The 17,426-nt window shown below is 42.6% G+C and overlaps 1 protein-coding gene across 1 annotated transcript in view; it reads right to left on the bottom strand.

The window, feature by feature from the left end:
* The window catches only part of LOC310867610 (cyclic nucleotide-gated channel beta-3-like), a gene marked incomplete at both ends in the record, with an annotated part of 45,428 nt that overhangs the window by 16,320 nt on the left and 11,682 nt on the right, over positions 1–17,426 (bottom strand). The window contains 8 exons of the mRNA XM_083777725.1: positions 3,627–4,229; positions 8,499–8,658; positions 9,201–9,353; positions 11,321–11,439; positions 12,012–12,095; positions 12,270–12,367; positions 12,985–13,144; positions 14,648–14,789. Coding sequence (XP_083633851.1) covers positions 3,627–4,229; positions 8,499–8,658; positions 9,201–9,353; positions 11,321–11,439; positions 12,012–12,095; positions 12,270–12,367; positions 12,985–13,144; positions 14,648–14,789 — 1,519 coding nt within the window. The remainder of the gene's footprint in view (positions 1–3,626; positions 4,230–8,498; positions 8,659–9,200; positions 9,354–11,320; positions 11,440–12,011; positions 12,096–12,269; positions 12,368–12,984; positions 13,145–14,647; positions 14,790–17,426) is intronic.

Genomic DNA, 17,426 nt, shown 5'->3' with positions numbered 1-17,426 from the left:
TTTTGCACCTCACCACCGAAAATCCAGACTATGAATAGGCCTTTACTGTCACAACATGTAGTCCAGGAAGTAAGTGAGCTCAGTGTCCATCACATCAGAGACACTATGGGCTCACTTCTAAAATCTAAAATATCTAAAACCACATATTACACACAAAGACCCCCAGGAAAGTGTTCTAAATCTTCTAAACGTCATTAACATATATTTTATATATAATATTTTCTTTACAAAAATGTTTCGATTTTTATTATCGTGAGAACGATGGCTTCCATTTTCGCATTGCAACTTTTTTGCTAAACCAACAAGCTACTATATTTGCATTTATTATGCCTTCATCCAGTGATGTATTTCTTAAACTGGGTCTCAAGACGACGTCATATAGAACCATACAGCTCCTGTCTGCACGAGCTTAGCAGAAATTTAGGCTACTTCAGTCTAAATTAGTAGCTCAATGCTCAACACACGTATAATTAAAGGCATTTGAAATGACATAAGTGTAAATTTTCAGGATTCCAATTCGAATATAGCAAAAATAGCCGATCTACAAGCTCAAAACGCGTCGCAGCGCAACGCGTTTTGAGCTTGTAGATCGGCTATTTTTGCTACGATAGTAATATGGCCCTATAGGGAGTGAGTGTGGAAATAGTGGCCCTTTCCATCGTCAAACTTGCCCACCCCTGCTCCAGATACTCCAGAAAAAACGGAAAACTATAAATTATTTAACATTTAAAATAATCTATAGGATTATAGGCAAACAATAGGCTTTTGCTAATATAACCGTGACATTACATATACTGTATACAGTAGCCTACATGCAGCAGCATATTTTTGCAAAAATACAAAATGAAAATGTGAAGATTTGACCCAAACATTTTTGGATGGGAAATACACCATTTATCAAATGTAGCCGTTTACATAAATATCTAATAATATTACATAGATATCTGTTGAAATGTAGGCCTATTGTTATAAGAGTTGAAAAGATAAATAAATAAATGATATAGGATATAGGCCTAAATTTAAACTATAGGCTATACTATAGGCAGCATAGTGGCCTACATAATACATATACTATAGGCTTAGCCCTGAAACATGACTGCCATGATGATTATCATGACAGTCATGACGCAACTGCACCCTGTTTTTGGCGCTCGCTACATTTACAACTTTTCCGTATATATAAACATTCAGATTTCAAATATAAAGTACTCACAATTTGTCGTACGGGTGTTAGTTAGTTGCAGAACCAGCGATTAGAATTGCTGCATCCCGCGTTCTTTAATAAAAAGCATTTTTATCAGAGCGCCCCGGCTACTTTTTTCAAACGGGGTTCGTTTGGGAAATCCACAGTTGCACACCGGGAGCGCACTCGCCTATTAGTCTGTATTGGCAGGGCGGTCAGCGTACCTATATCGAACACACCGAGTGCCACCCTCCTCCCGACCGATAGGGGTGTGTAGTTGAAAGCCAATGGCAAAATAACAGCTTGGATAAAAATGCTTTTTATTAAACAACGCGGGTGTTATGATTCTCTGTTCTAAGTAATGGACCCTCGTCTGGTTCTGGTGTGTGCACGACCTTTGGCATTTCCATGGGCAAGACGGACAGGCCGGCCCGGGAGAAGATATTAACATGACGCGAGGCTTGGTCACATTAAATCATTCACACAGTTTATTACACATACAGAATCATATATAGCTTGGATACTTCATGTCCTAATGACGTCACTGACTAGACATCACAATCACTGCCTGCAGCACGCGGCCTTCAGCGTGCCCTAACACAGCTCTAAAGTATGTTACAGTAGTACAGTTAAGTACATTGCATATTCACGTACAAGTACCAAGTATCAGTACACAGCATGTTGTATATTACAACAGCGGGATGCAGAAATTCTAATCGCTGGTGCTGCAACTAACTAACACCCGTGGGACAAATTGTGAGTACTTTATATTTGAAATCAGAATGTTTATATATACGTAAAAGTTGTAAATGTAGCGAGCGCCAAAAACAGGGTGCAGTTACTTCATGACTCTCGTATGAATACGAGAGTCATGAACCATGGCTAACTATAGGCTAAAACCCCACAGCGGCGGCGCTGCCTTGACAGCTGCATTCCAATGGTAATCACAAATCCAAGAACTGTACTGAACTGACTGTTGAACTAAGAAGAGAAACACTGAGGAAACATGTATGTATGTCTGTTAGGCAGGCATGTCGCGCGTAATTGTAGAACGCAGGGCATTCACTGTGAAAAGTGCGGGCGCAGGCACCACAAAACAGTTTGCAATCAAACAGCCAGTCAATATACAGCGCATGATAGACACGCCGACCACGGCAACGACAGACAGGCTGACCACAGTGTTGCAGATCGATGCAGTTAGTAGTGTAGCAAGCAACTCTGACAATAGTACAGTATTACTGCAGACAGTTACCATTTGGATAGATGCACCAACGCAAAGCCAGCCAGGTGCCTATTAGATGGGGGTATAGCACCCGCAGTTTCATAAGCCGTGCATATCCACGGACAGTTTTCAAATCAGCCTCATGGTGGCTACAACAGGCCATGACACACACACACACACACACACACACACACACACACACACACACACACACACACACACACAGAAGGGCACTTTTTCTAGTTAATTTCTGCATCTCTTAGGGACCATTTAACCATATAATGCATTTGGATGGCAAAAATGGCAGATCTGCAAGTTCAGTGTCTTGAATGAGATGTGCTGTGAGTTTGCATATCTGCTATTTTCCAGCATAGGACCGTTGCACAGTGAAGTATAAACAAGCTGCATATCCCATAGGGATATACAGTACCCCAGGTGGGCAACTGGCGGCCCGGGGGCCACATGCAGCCCCCACCTTCACTTAATGTGGCCCTCAGGTTAATATCAGAATACCGATATAATATTGGTTCCAGCTGTTTACAATTCCACAACATGCTAACATGACCTTATAGCTCATAACATGAGCTATAACATACGGTGGATTTTTATGAAACAAACTTTGCAGATAAAGGATAAAGGATAAAGGAAAGAGGATAATTCAAGACCCACAGGTTCCAGGCCCACAGAAACGCACGCAGGGTGCCAGACCCCCGGAGCGCGCCCAAGGGGCCAGGCCGGATCTGGTGTGCCGCCCCGCGTCCAAAACGGTTGAGAAATGACAGTTACCGTGTGGGGGTCCCTCTACTGTACTCTCTACTGTACTGTACTGTACTGTCACTGTACTGGCACACCCATATATACAGTTATGTGTGTGTTTGTGTGTTAGGTTGTGCACAGGTGATGAAAAACAACCAAGCTGTTTTTGTGCTCAGACCCAGCCAGCCAGCCTGCCAGCTAGCCACCCACACACATAGCTCCGTAAGGGAGTGGTTGCACCACTCAAAAAGTGAAGTGCACCAGTCGTTATAGATCACCAATATTAATATAAAAGAGAAAGAATAGGGAGGCAAGGTTGAAAGTGAATTTCCTTTGAGGCAATCTTTTGCCTCCAGCTATGGCACACCACACACAACTCCCCTAAATTGATCTTTCAACCCAACAAGCACTTTAACATGCCTAAAGCACGTTCTAAAGTTAAAACAGTAGTATGATATTTGGTACCTGGCCAGGCTGGCGTGCTGGGGCCTGGTGGTGGCTGCTGGCCTTGTGAAGCCTGGACCTGGTCCTCACCCAGGGGCTGCTGGTAGCCTGCTGGTAGCCTTCCGTTAGCCTGGTCCTGGCTGTACCAGGTGCTGGTAGCCTGGTGATAGCCTGGTCCTGGCTGTACCAGGTGCTGGTAGCCTGGTGATAGCCTGGTCCTGGCTGTACCATGTGCTGGTATAGCCTGGTGATAGCCTGGTCCTCTCCCAGGTGCTGCTGGTAGCCTGCTGGTAGCCTGCCGTTAGCCTGGTCCTGGCTGTACCAGGTGCTGGTAGCCTGGTGATAGCCTGGTCCTGGCTGTACCAGGTGCTGGTAGCCTGGTGATAGCCTGGTCCTGGCTGTACCAGGTGCTGGTAGCCTGGTGATAGCCTGGTCCTGGCTGTACCAGGTGCTGGTAGCCTGGTGATAGCCTGGTCCTGGCTGTACCAGGTGCTGGTAGCCTGGTGATAGCCTGGTCCTGGCTGTACCATGTGCTGGTATAGCCTGGTGATAGCCTGGTCCTCTCCCAGGTGCTGCTGGTAGTCTTGTGTAGCCTGGTGTTTTCCTGACCCAGGTGCTGCAGTACTAGTAGCCCTTGTGGTAGCCTGGTGGTGACTGATTGGGGCCATAACTGAACTTTGGGCCCACTCCAATTGCAGTCTCCAATTCCACAGCTTTGAATGTAGAAAATATAAACACTATAATATGATTTACAACAATCACATGGATCCATCGCATAGACTGTAAAAAATATGGACAAAGCGTTCCCCGGGTCTAACATGAACGTAAAATGAAGCCTGTCAGTCCTTCCTTGTGTACATCGCCATCTTTCTAGATCTGTTTGGGCCCAGCTGGCCATTGGCTGGCCCAGACAACGAGGCGGGACTTCCCCCCTTCTTCTCCGTTGGTTTTTATTTTGACTCGAGTGGGTGGGGGATCCCGTTCATAGACTGTAACGGTAGCCACGCCCCTCAGAACATGCGCGACTTTATGGTCATTTTTTTTATAAATGGGACCATCATTTTCCAAAAAGAATATTATGACATTAGAAATGAGACTTTAAACTAGTGACTGGAAGCAAAAGTATTCATGACCATGTTTATTAAGTTGGGCCCAAATACATGGACTTCTATGGGGCTATGGGTTTTTTTGGGCCCCAATGACAGCGCCACAACAGGCCATTATGAACTTTCAGGAAATCCCGATTTCCTTGTGGCTTCACAAAATATCTGTCTGACTGCCCCCCTGATCCATCGTTCCAGCTTTGGTACTTTATTCCAAAATCCAAATTATGTGTATGTGTGGCAGTTTTCACCCTGCCACCACGTTGGGCAAGACCTACACTGTGCTGTGTGCCTAAATGGAAGTGCTGGAATGTGGCGGAAGTGGAAAAATGACAACTTCCAAGGGGAAGTTCAAACACTGGAAGAGGAGCATGCAGATAAATTCCAATACCCTACCCAACATCTCTGCCAAGATCGCTCACTCACACTCGGCCACTATACAGCATGGCAGTGTTACGGTGAAAATGGTGACCTGGTGAAATATGTGACCATCTTCTTCTTTTGATTTCCGGCAGGGTTTTACGCTGAAACGTAATGCTGCCCTCCACAGGCCGACATTTTTTTGTATTTCTTTTTTAATCCTTTATTTACCCAGGGTAGTATAGCTGAGCACAGGTGCTCATTTTCACGCCCTGCACATAGAGACACACACACAGACAGACACAGACACACACACACACACACACACACACACACACACACACACACACACATTAAAACCTGGGAGCTGACCAGTACAACCACAGTCTCATGCTGTTGGCCACTAAGCAGCTCCACTGGAGCAATTGGGGGTTCAGTGCCTTGCTCAAGGGCACTTCAGCGTGTTGGGTGAGTGATGACAATCTCTTCACGACCCAGATTCTTCCTGCCTGTCCGGGGAATCGAACCGGCAACCCTTATAGGCCACCGCTGCCCCGCTGACTCATATCTTTACAAATAACCCAGTATAGAGTGGAGATATTTCAGCACTGCTTTGCCTACACATTCTGTTTTGTCCTGTTCTTCTCCATTTCCCAATATTGACTGTAAAGAAAAGCTTGAAAATCCCAGATCAGACAGTTCGACAAACAGTTATTTTACTGCAGACTAAGATGACATTCTGGACTGTTTCTGGACTGCCACAATCACACAAACCATTGGGATGCTTCCCAACCACATTCAAGCTGCTGGCAATTAAGCCCACAATGCCCAAGTCTGAGTCTTGTTAAGATAATGTGATGCCTTCGCCCAGCTTTTAATTTCCACCTTTTGTTTTTAATTTAATTAAGTCTGCACAGAGAAGAAAAGTCGATCTGCCACTGGTACTCAAGCTTTTCTTTGCATAATGTATATCGTTGCTGTCGTGAGGAAACCTCATAACTCCATTTTTGAGGTTTTAGATTGTTTTGGCATAAATTAGTGCTATTGACCACCCTTTACGTCTCTGTGTTGTTTCGAAAATATTGAAACAATGGAAAGTAGTAAAAAGACTCCATTGGACCCTCAAAATGTCTGCTATAGCAACTAACTCCACCACCTCTCCCCCTCTCATGGAAGTAATTGACAATATATTAAGTTACAGCACCAACTTTGATGAGGCTGTATTGCTTTGTTTAAAAATATATAAGGTTTTCTTAATTTCCTGTGTGTCCGCTCTGAAACTGGGAGATCGGGGTTCAATCCCCGGCCGGGTCATATCAAAGACTGTAAAAATGGGTCCCTGCGACAGTGCGACATACTAGCGTCATGTCCAGGGGGTGTACTTGTACATCAAGCTGCCTCACGCTACAGAAACAGGAGATAGGATCCTGCCCTATGGGCCTCATGGCTCGGCATGGCTACTTAATTACTTTTATTCACATTTATTTATTTATTTATTTTTCCCTCAACATGGACTCTGTGACTATAGGCACTCATACAATGTGACCATCTTGTGGACATCACATAACTTACATGGAGGTCGACAAATACGTGTAGTAGAGGAGTGGTCGACACGCACCCCCCTTATGTTTTTTTCCTAGTCTGGTTTTTATTCATCCTTAGGACCTCTAAAATAAGGATTTTGATTATCCCAAAAACAAAAATGGACCAAACTTTATTTTTCTCACTGTTCTATGAGTTATACGAGTCCTGCAGGATTGCTGGCATGCAGGAACGCCGGCAAGACCGCCTTTCAGAGACTGCAGCATGCTCAAATCTTCACAGCCTGCCGTTGGTACAGCTTGTCCCCAGTGGGCGGCAGTGTAGACAGTTGTCTACACTTGTTCAATATGTTATCCTATCATATGAGTTATTTCAGATGCTTTCTGTTTACTAAAGTAGTAATGAACAAACACTGTCTGTAGTAATGATTACTATGCTAAATGGTACACTTATATAACGCTTTTATCCAAGGCGCTTTACATAGATTGTGCATTTTACATTCACACACATTCACACACCGATGGCAGAGGAAACCATGCAAGGCGCTAACCTGCACACCAGGAGCAGTTAGGGGTTCAGAGTCTTGCTGAAGGACACTTCGACACTAATATAATTCTGGGGGAAACTAAAATAAAATATCAAATACAACTCCTTTAAATCTCTCTCAGATAATTTATACCAACAAATCAAATTGCCCTCATGGAATAAACCAGGCTAAAACAAAAGGTCAAGGAATAATGTCAATAAAATCATCAATGATTGCAGGAAAAAAAATAATATATACACATACATTTTGACCAAAAACATGTAAGAATAATATACTCAGTCAACACATAAAAAGCACTGTACTAGTACAGTCATTAATCCCCCCCACCAAAAAAAAGAAAAAAAAGGATGTTAACATGTAGAAAGCACACCAATTGGAATCTTCACTGTTCAGCATTCTGGAAAAGAAACAATAAATTAATTATTAAATGGGCAAACAAATGCACAAATACAAAAATGCACAAATACATTTTGTACGCATAAAGAAAACAAGGTTGTGCTCCTGTTTTCCTGTATTCGGTAGACTGCAGACTGCAAATGTGATGTTAATTAAAGCTGCTATAAGCAATATTAAGTCAACATTTTAATGACCTTTTTTTCTTTTTTGTCCTCAGACAAATGTCGTGACACATCTAGAGTCTGCAATCTGCATTCAAAGATTTAGAAGCTTTGTCATTGGTCGATTTGCCTGTCTACTTCCTGATTGGTTAGTCATTTCGACCAGGGTTTTTTTTCCCGACCAATGACAAAGCTTCTAGGAACATCTTTGAATGCAGATTGTGGCCCCTAGATGTGTCACAGAGACACATTCTTTGGGGGAGCGTTCTACCCATTGCTGGATGTCTGAATAAAAACCATAAAATGAAAAGAAAAATTGAAGTTGATTGTCTTTGCCCATGAAGCTTTCAGAAGGTTCCCCTTTCATGACCATCATCATCCATCATCATTCCATCATGTCATAATTTTTTACATCTGAAACATTTTCTAAATATGACACACGTGAATGATGGAGTTCATGTGGTTAGAAAAATGATTAAAAGATGAGCATGTTCAACCCAGATTCGGCTAAAACAAGGGGGTAAATTAATTTCTATGCAAAAACAAACAAAACTAAAAAACGCCCTGCCAAAAAGGCAATCCCTACTCTCCTTAAAACATTTTTTTTCTTTGGATTTCTAACTGTTTATATGACGTTTTTATTTGTATTATTATTATTTTTGCATAGTATTGCATATTTGTGTGTCATTAATTGTGAAGGACCCCAATGGTTAAGGTATTTTGATACTGCTTTCCTCGAACTGTGCTCACTACTACAAACTGCTCAATGAATCAAACAAAGCACCTTGAGTTTGTTGATGAGAGATCTCCGCCGGATGTGGATGTTGGCGCCAAAGGCGCGCATTAGTTTGGGGGTGGGGGGTTTGGGTCCGAACAGGGCCAGACCCTTCTTCTTCTCCTGGTCTGCTTTGGCTGCCGCAGGGCCTTTGGACTTCATCAGTTTCCTTTGCAATTGAACAAAGTTCATGTCAAATCGACACAATTGTGCACACATTTGCATTGAGTAAAAGCACAAAAGTGTTGGCATAAAAATGTTCTTAAAGTACCAAAGGTAAAAAGTACTCACTATGCAGAATGTCCCATTCCAAGTTGTATGTATAAAAAGCTTTTGAAAATAGCAGATCTACAAGCTCACAATGGGTCGCATCGTGACGCATTGTGAGCTTGTAGATTGGCTATTTTCAAATGGCTGAAATAATCTACAAAGTAACTATAGTAACTAAAGTTTTCAAATAAATGTAGTGGAGTAGAAGTTTGAAATTTATATTATAGTTAAAATTATTTTCCTCTGAGATGTAGTGGAGTAGAAGTAAAAGTATGGGAAATGGAAAATACTCAAGTACAAGTACAAATACATCAAAATGTGTTACTTTACACCACTAGCACATATTGTACACTAAAATATTGAGTGTGAAGCTTTGGGCAGAGGACTCCCCACCCGAGTCCCACTGGGAAACGGAGTGATAGATCTTTGGCGGTGACTCACCTGCCTTTCCTGGCCAGCACCTTCTGGGACTCTGGGTAGTGGACCAGGATGTCAAACAGGTCTTTCTTTTCCAGGACAAACAGGTTAGCGAAGCCATACGCTTTGACGTTAGCCGTCCTCCTGTTCCCTCCGTCTTTGGAGGACTGCAACAGACTGGCGATGGAAAGAGAGATTAACTAGAAAAAGTGTTCCTCGGAGCACATGGTCTCCACTCTCCACCAGGCCAGGTAAGTTATCCTGGCCTCCTGGTGGCACTATATAATAGGCCAATGTGAAAAGGGGTGCCATTTCTTCTTACGCCGAAAGCCGGGCTTTGATGGCAATTCAACATTCAAATCACACGGTTTGAGGCATTTTGTTGTAAAAAAATTTGTTCTGCAAAAGTCCACCTGCCGGTGGCGCTACAACAGGCCGATGTTAAAAAGCTGGGATTTTTTTTTTAATGTTTTATCCCACAGTTTTGTAACCCATTTTTTCACCCAGTGTCAATTATCTAATGTAATCCTGGGCACTACACTTCCTCTGCCCACCTGGGGGGCAGCAGACTGACCTCATGCTTCCTACTATGCATGAGGAGTCCAAGCTGCTTCTTTTCACCTGACAGGGGAGAGTTTCCCCAGCCATACGTAGCGTGTGGAAGGAACACGTTATTCCGACCAGTTCCTTTTCCCTCCATCAGGCGCCCCGGCTGGCCAGGGGGAGGTAGTTTAGAGACCAGGATTACGGCATGTTTTTGTGAGGGTACCTACCCTAGGGGACACGGGGAGAACATGCAAACTCCACACAGAAAGGCCCTTTCGCTAACCCCGCCTCGGGTATGGGCACTGATGACGCGGAGGAGAGAACATGCCCACAGCGTCCCCAGCGGGAATCGAACCCAGGACCTTCTAGCTGTGAGGCGACAGCACTACCGACTGTACCACCGTGACCGTGAACCCCCCCCCCCCCCTCGGCCTAGTAGGAGTGTGCATGCAATATTTCCCTCAAATTGCACTCTGCATTCATGATTTAAGGCATTTTTCCAAAGAAACTTTGGAAGCCAATGTTAGCCAATTAGGATGGGTTTTTTTTTTAGCAAAAGGCCGATGCACACCTCAGAAGGCTAGTGACAGGTGCGTAGGGCAATAAAGCATACTTAAAAAGGTTATCTTTGAAAAACAAAGAAGGGCCCCGCACACTGCCAGAAACCTGCCAAAAATGTTGCTCTTTATTGGTCAACGTTTCGATCTATTCGACCTTCATCAGGACAGACAATTAGGATGGAACATGAAATACAGGACAGATCCATATGTACATGACATCACCGTCATAATGCGGAAGATATGCGGGAATGTCTACTGGAGTGGCAACAAACGAAACTCTGGCCATGACAGCCCATACATCCAAACAGAAAGGTACTATCTGATTGCATTAATGGTATATTCAGTGATTTCACTTAATTCAAATATCACTTCACTCACTGGTACTTTTTTTGTTTATATAAGGAGTTCGTCCCTGTCCGCAGTTAACCCCTGGGGGTAAAAAAAAACAAAAACGTAGGTTACATTTTTGGCTAGGTGGCCCAGTCTTCATCCAATCAAGATAGAGAGGGGCCTTCCGCCAATCATGATCGAGCGGGGGCGGGCCTTGGTGTGTGTACTGTTGGCCTGTCGGCTGTCGCGCATCCCCCCACTGTAGTGTGTGCATGTGCGTGCACATCTTGTTACCGGGGCGGACTTGGGGGTTTTCCAAATCACCGAATGCTCCTTTAAACAACGTTAAATGACGTTAAACTCACTTTGCCACTCGATTTACCATTCACTTTATGTATGCGCATACCGTCTATTGATCACATGACTATAGAGATACCGATTTGCATTTTTGGACAGAATCTGAAGGATTGAAAAAAATGTTTCACAAGTCAGCCTCAGGTGGCGCTATAAATGGCATTAGTATAAATAGCATGAATTAGTAAAGTAAAAATACCTCAAAATTGTACAAAGCAAAGTACTTGGGTAAGTAAAAAGTTACTTTCCACCAGTGGCCATGCCAATTAATTAAGTAAGTAAGTAATGTGAAACATGCTGTACAAGATCAAGGGCAAAGTGACATGCCAGCATTAACAATAGTATAACTCTTGCCTGATTTCTCCAAAGACGCAGCCAGCCTTCAGTGTCACAAACACTATGCTGTTGTCAGGTCCTCCAACCACCTGCACCGCTCCAGCCTTAATGATGTACATCTCCTTACCAATGTCCCCCTGAAGACACAAGACCAGGGCAGAGGATTCATTGTCATATGGATGGTTGTGATAAGATTTACGATGTCATTTTTGATTTTGGCATTGAACATTTCTTTCAGGCTTTGTAAACAAAAAGTGCACAGTGGGAAATAGCCAATCTATATAATAACATACAATTTACACTGTGGGCATTTAGCAGACGCTCTTAACCGTTTACGTCCATCCGACGTGTCCACACGCCCTTGGGAATCCAATCGAGGGATGCATTGGACGTGTGTACACGTCCTAGCGCATCCTCAATGATATCAGGCGAGGGGAGTGTAAAAGCTGCACACCAGAGCTCCTATTTTGAAGGAATCCCGACACTGATTGTGTTCATCCAGTGTAATTTACAGTAAGTAAGAACCCCACCCTAGCACATATCTCTGTTTTTACCAATCACCGCTGTGGTTAGGTTATCACCTAAATGTGGAGTACGCTTCCAGCTAAACAATTTGGATGCCGCCAGCATATTTCAAAATATAAATCACCCTGCACATTTCTAAGATGCAAAAGTTTCTAAGTTTGACTGTAAACATATTTGTGCTCACTTTCTTCACCACAAAGTCTCCAGGCAGATAGATGATAGACTTGAGTCTCAGCAACATGTCCACCAACATTTGCTGGTCACAACCCTGGGGAGAGAATTCACACAACAAGTTGCTTAATGTGCGTGTGTGAAATATATAAAGAGCACAGCAGTGTATTTCATTGTTTGTTTTCAATTAAAATCTATTTTGAAGCTAAACATTCACGTGCGTGCGTGCGTGCGTGCGTGCGTGCGTGCGTCTACAGTGTGCAGGTGTCACCTTGAAGAGGTCAATCTTCTGGAAGGTGGTCAGGTTGATGTCCACAGCGATGGCTGTCCTCATTACCAGAGGCATCTTATCCAGCAGCTCCGACTCGTCTGGAAGCATTGAGACAGTATCATGGTCAGTAGCATGTCAGTATCATGGTCAGTATCACGTCAGTATCACGTCAGTATCATGGTCAGTATCACGTCAATATCATGTCAGTATCATGGTCAGTATCATGGCAGTATCATGGCAGTATCATGTCAGTATCACGTCCGTATCATGTCAGTATCATTGTCAATATCATGGTCAGTATCATGGCAGTATCATGGCAGTATCATGGCAGTATCATCATGGTCAGTATCATGTCAGTATCATGCTGTTTAATGGCCAGTATCATGGTCAGTATAATGTCAGTATCATGGTCAGTATCATGTCAGTATCATGGTCAGTATCAGGTCAGTATCATGTCAGTATCATGGTCAGTATCATGCCAGTATAATGGCCAGTATCATGGTCACTCAGTATCATTAGTATGATGTCCGTAAAGAGCGGCACCATTAGCACCAAATTCCAATTCCATTTCTTGCAAAACACGGCCAAATCTACTTTGACGCGAGTGTGCCCGAATTTAGGAGATCTTCCTAAATCCAGCCTCTCTCGACCCATGGACCCAGCCCATGGATACTGACCCAGCCCATGGGTACTGACACAGCCCATGGATACTGACCCAGCATGCCCTGAGCGTCCCAGGTGTAGGTGTACCAGGTGCGGATGCGGTTCTGGCAGAGGTGCGGGATCTTGTTGGCCACCATGTAGGCCACGGTGGCGTCCATGGAGCTGCGGAAGTATGTCTGGCCCTGGGTGGCGGCACCGATAACATCCCTCATCTGGGAAGAACACGTGACAGATAAGAAACACTATAGGAAGAGATACTTCATCTATTAAAGCAGTAGGCACAACGGGGTTCCACCGCACCTCAAGCCTGTTGTAGGCTGGTCTATTTTTTGGTCTTTATTTGTATTTTTTTACATTTTCTTGAGCATTAACGACACCAGTGATAGACCAAAACATAGTCAGACTACGAATATGTTATAGGCTATAGTGAAAACAATAGTTTTATAATACTACCATTTAATTACATATTGTGTTACTTATTAATAATCAATTCATGTTTTGTTGGGAAAAGGGGGGTATATTACTCTAAAACAACAACAACAACTATGGGATGTGCGAATGTTATCAACTGATAATCACCAATATCAAGACCATGCGATGGACCATACTGCCTATACCGCGAGTAGGCGACTATAGGAAACACAGAAGTGAAATGACTGCCGCCGAAAGCGAAAACATCACGAAACTGCACTGTACAACAACTTCACTTTATGTTAGGTTTACAGTAGTTCAAATGTGCCAAGCCGACCCTCACAATAACAAATTTCTCCACGGCTCCGCCGCGTAATAACAAGCGGCCGTGTGTGCGTTCTCGCAAACGGCGAAAGTAGCCGATCTGCATGAAGAAACACAGAGCTCTCGTCAGGAGCGGGAGCAGCACAAATAGCCTACGAGTAGGCCAGTGGTCAGTGACGTCCCTGAGGAATAGGGTTAGTGGTCAGACAATGCGACCAACACCACGTCGGAAAATGGCTGACAACCAGTGTTGTTTTTGGCAGCAATTTTCTATTTTAGTGTTAGTCAGAGTCTATTGAAGGTTTTCATTTAGTTTTAGTCTCATTTTAGTGTTAGTCTAGTTTTAGTCGACTAAACGTCATAAGATTTTAGTCGACTAAATCTACAGTTGATTTAGTCGACTAAAATGTGTTTTGGCGGGCCTTGATGCCGTCGTAATGACTGATTTTACACTTGCTGAAAATAGCCGATCTCCAAGCTCACAACGCGTCGCAGTGCGACGCATTGTGAGCTTGTAGATCTGCTATTTTCAGCATGCAACCAAGTGTAAAATGACTTATAGGCCTACTGGATATCTTGTCCACTAGTCCCTTCCTAACATTTTAGTCTAGTTTTTATTTGTCAACGAAATTGTCAAGTATATTTAGTCTTAGTTTTAGTCATCATAGCTTAGTTTTCATTTAGTTTCCATGTAGTTTTCGTCAGTGGAAAAAGGTAGTCGACGAACATTTTTCGTCTTCGTTTTAGTCGTCGAAAGCAACACTGCCGACAACAAAACGCCACTATGTAGGAAATGTCCATTACTGGCTCCATTGCACGGTCTTGACAAGGGCTGATGACGGCCACTATATTAAATCGTCTGATAACACCCGAAAACCCACTACTGCAGTGCAGGGAACCTCAGCTTTCCTACGGGGGACCTCAGGAGGGATCGTATAAAAAGCCTCGACCCTTCTAGTTCTATATTGTCTCTCTGTTACCTGTCCGATCAAACTGGAGAACACAAAGACACCCGTAAAAAAGTTAGTCATCTGAAAGGAAATCTCAAAGACGGTGTGGGGCTCGTTGAGACCCCCGATGTTGATCAGACTGCGCACCGCGTAGTAGTAACAGCGCAGGTACCTGCATGTGGAGAAGCGTCGGCCCGTTAGGAGATCAACCCATTTAGACCCTGGGAACGATTCTACAAAATGTCTTCTAAATCCTGACAGTTTTCTGAAATGCCCATGTTTCTATGTCAGTGGTTCTCAAACATTTTCTTGTCAAGGACCCCCAAAAATATATGTATTCGGCCAACGAGCCCCATCTGAAAATATGTTGTTCCAGGGGACCTCCCCAGAAGTAAATATTTGAGTTAAAAACGTTCACTGTGAAAGAATATATTCAAGCGGAAAGGAAGAAATGTATTGTTAAGGAATTTCTATATCACTTCTGATTCACCTGACTAAAGTCTAAATAGGGTTAGGGCTGATTCTGATGCTATATATTGCTCTGGACCACCTGGAATCCCTCAAAAGACCCCTGGGGGTCCCTGGACCCCACTTTGAGAACCACTGTATAACTGAAGCTCATCTATGACTGTCTTTCCACACAACGACTGAAGCTACAGTGTACAGTGAGTGGCAGTGTTTCACGCTAAGGTTATTATAGTTTCGAATTTAATTTAATTTAATTTTTTATTTTATTCATGAAACAGCTTAGTTTTGACAAAAAGAACATAATATAGGTCTTGGGTAGGGTTCAAAAGGCCCAGTGAAAATAGTAGATCTATTACATGAAGTTCACATACATCAGCTGTTTTCATTATACATTTTTTGTTAAAAAAATAAACTAAGCTCATTTTCACTATGATTTGTAAACATACAATACGGTTTCAATTAGTTATATTTTTTTGTAAAGCCACATTTTTATGTGTCCAATTCCACTATAATAAAACCTTGGTGCAAACACTTGAATGCAGGAATAAAGCTGCTCAATCATTTTTTTCTGTCACGCTGTCTGTCCACATCACTGTTTGGTAGGCACTGTTTTCCAGGAAAAGAAGACAATGTGAATGATGTCGTTGCGGTTTCATTTGAAACAGCCCTGACTCTAAGAACACTATATAATAATAATCCATGGGGTGTTCAGTTCAACTCTAAATTAGAAATGAAGATTCGGCCGTGTGGAGACATTCACATACTTGGACTGCGGAATATTTTGTAGAATATAGCATTAGGCCTGATACAGTAATATCCCATTTAGGACTGAGGCCGATTCTTAAGAAAAATGCCTTCTAAATCCTGACCTAAGCGAACAACTCAAAATGATTATGGAGATATCAGACTTTTGTCCTGCTGCTTCCAGATTAATCGTTTCTGCTTGAGAGAGCCCAGATGCAGGCAGGAGGAGGGAACTTGAGAACTCAATGCTGCCGCAATCTGGCAGAGTCAGGTTACGTCCTAAATGGGATATAACATATTGATGAGAATTGCATGGAGCAATGTAATTCACACTGACGGTATGTATTTTAAAAAGCTGATAAAGGAGGGTGAGGGGAACGAATGAAAAACTCTTTTGCCTCACACACACACAAAAAAGGTAAAGTATAACTATGAGACTACCTGTCCTAGAACGATGGACAAAAAGAATGCCCCAAAAAGGTAGTTTGTCATCTGAAAGACTTGACCGAACACACTGTCGGGCGTTGGTAACTCGGCCACCATCAGAAGGGACTTCTCAGCATAGAAGAAGCAGCTGAGGTAACTATGGCAACAGTAAACATGGAAGAAATATTACAGAATTTACAAGTGAAAACTCAATGTAACCCTAGAACACTAAACACAGGTGATTTTCCCCCGGACGATTATATTTTTTCAATTTTCATAATGTTGTTGATGTCTGAGGTGGGTGGGTCTTTCAGTACGTTCATGATGCTCAGTGATATCATAGAAGGTAGGTTTGTTTCCCTGCCCACATCCCTGGTTTTTCCTACAGGCAGGTGTTCGGGTGAATTTCACCCGTGTTTAGTGATAGTGTGATCGAGAAAAAATTAAAAGAATTCCAATACACCCACAATGGATATTTTATTTATTTTCGTATTCACTGGACCAATCTCACATGTCTTAGGAATGGGTGGACCAAAGGAGAAGTTCCCAACTTAATTTCTCTTTTTTTAGGAATATTTAAAAGATAATATGCACGTTTTTCACCCCATGAAATCTATTTTTTGTGAAAAGTCATGATGAAATATTAAAGAAGAGTACCTCAAGTTGCCATGTATTGCTTTACTGCAATATATTTTGATGATAAATATTTTTTATGGAATATTTTATATTGGGTAAAATATAACCGTGTTTAGTGATGGTTTATATATAAAAACTACTCTGTTACAAGTACAAGTCCAGAATAAAAAATGTGCTTGAGTAAAAGTGCTTGGCATCAAAATGCACTTAAAGTACCAAAAGTAAAATCAGCTCCTTGTGACACCTCTGGTAAACTCGCTAAAGTAATAGAAAAGGATCATGCGGATCCCGCCCCTTTTAGTAAAATGAGTGTGACTTAGGCCAACATAATAGTGTGATTTAGGCCAGGAGGAGTGTGAAATAGGCATTTATTTTGGCCTAAGTCAATGGTTTTGTGACATTATCAGGATAAAATAGGTCTAGTCTAAGGTTTAATCCTATTTAATTCAATGTAATCATATTATGTTACACGTATAACTGACAGTGTTATTTATATATTAATATAAATCATATAGTTTTGCTTTGGATCCGATTT

The sequence above is a fragment of the Protomyctophum parallelum genome (genome assembly GCF_964188405.1).
Source record: "Protomyctophum parallelum genome assembly, chromosome: 12".
NCBI lineage: Eukaryota > Metazoa > Chordata > Actinopteri > Myctophiformes > Myctophidae > Protomyctophum > Protomyctophum parallelum.
The sequence above is the reverse complement of the archived record's forward strand: the minus strand, read 5'-3'. Positions and strand labels throughout refer to the sequence as shown.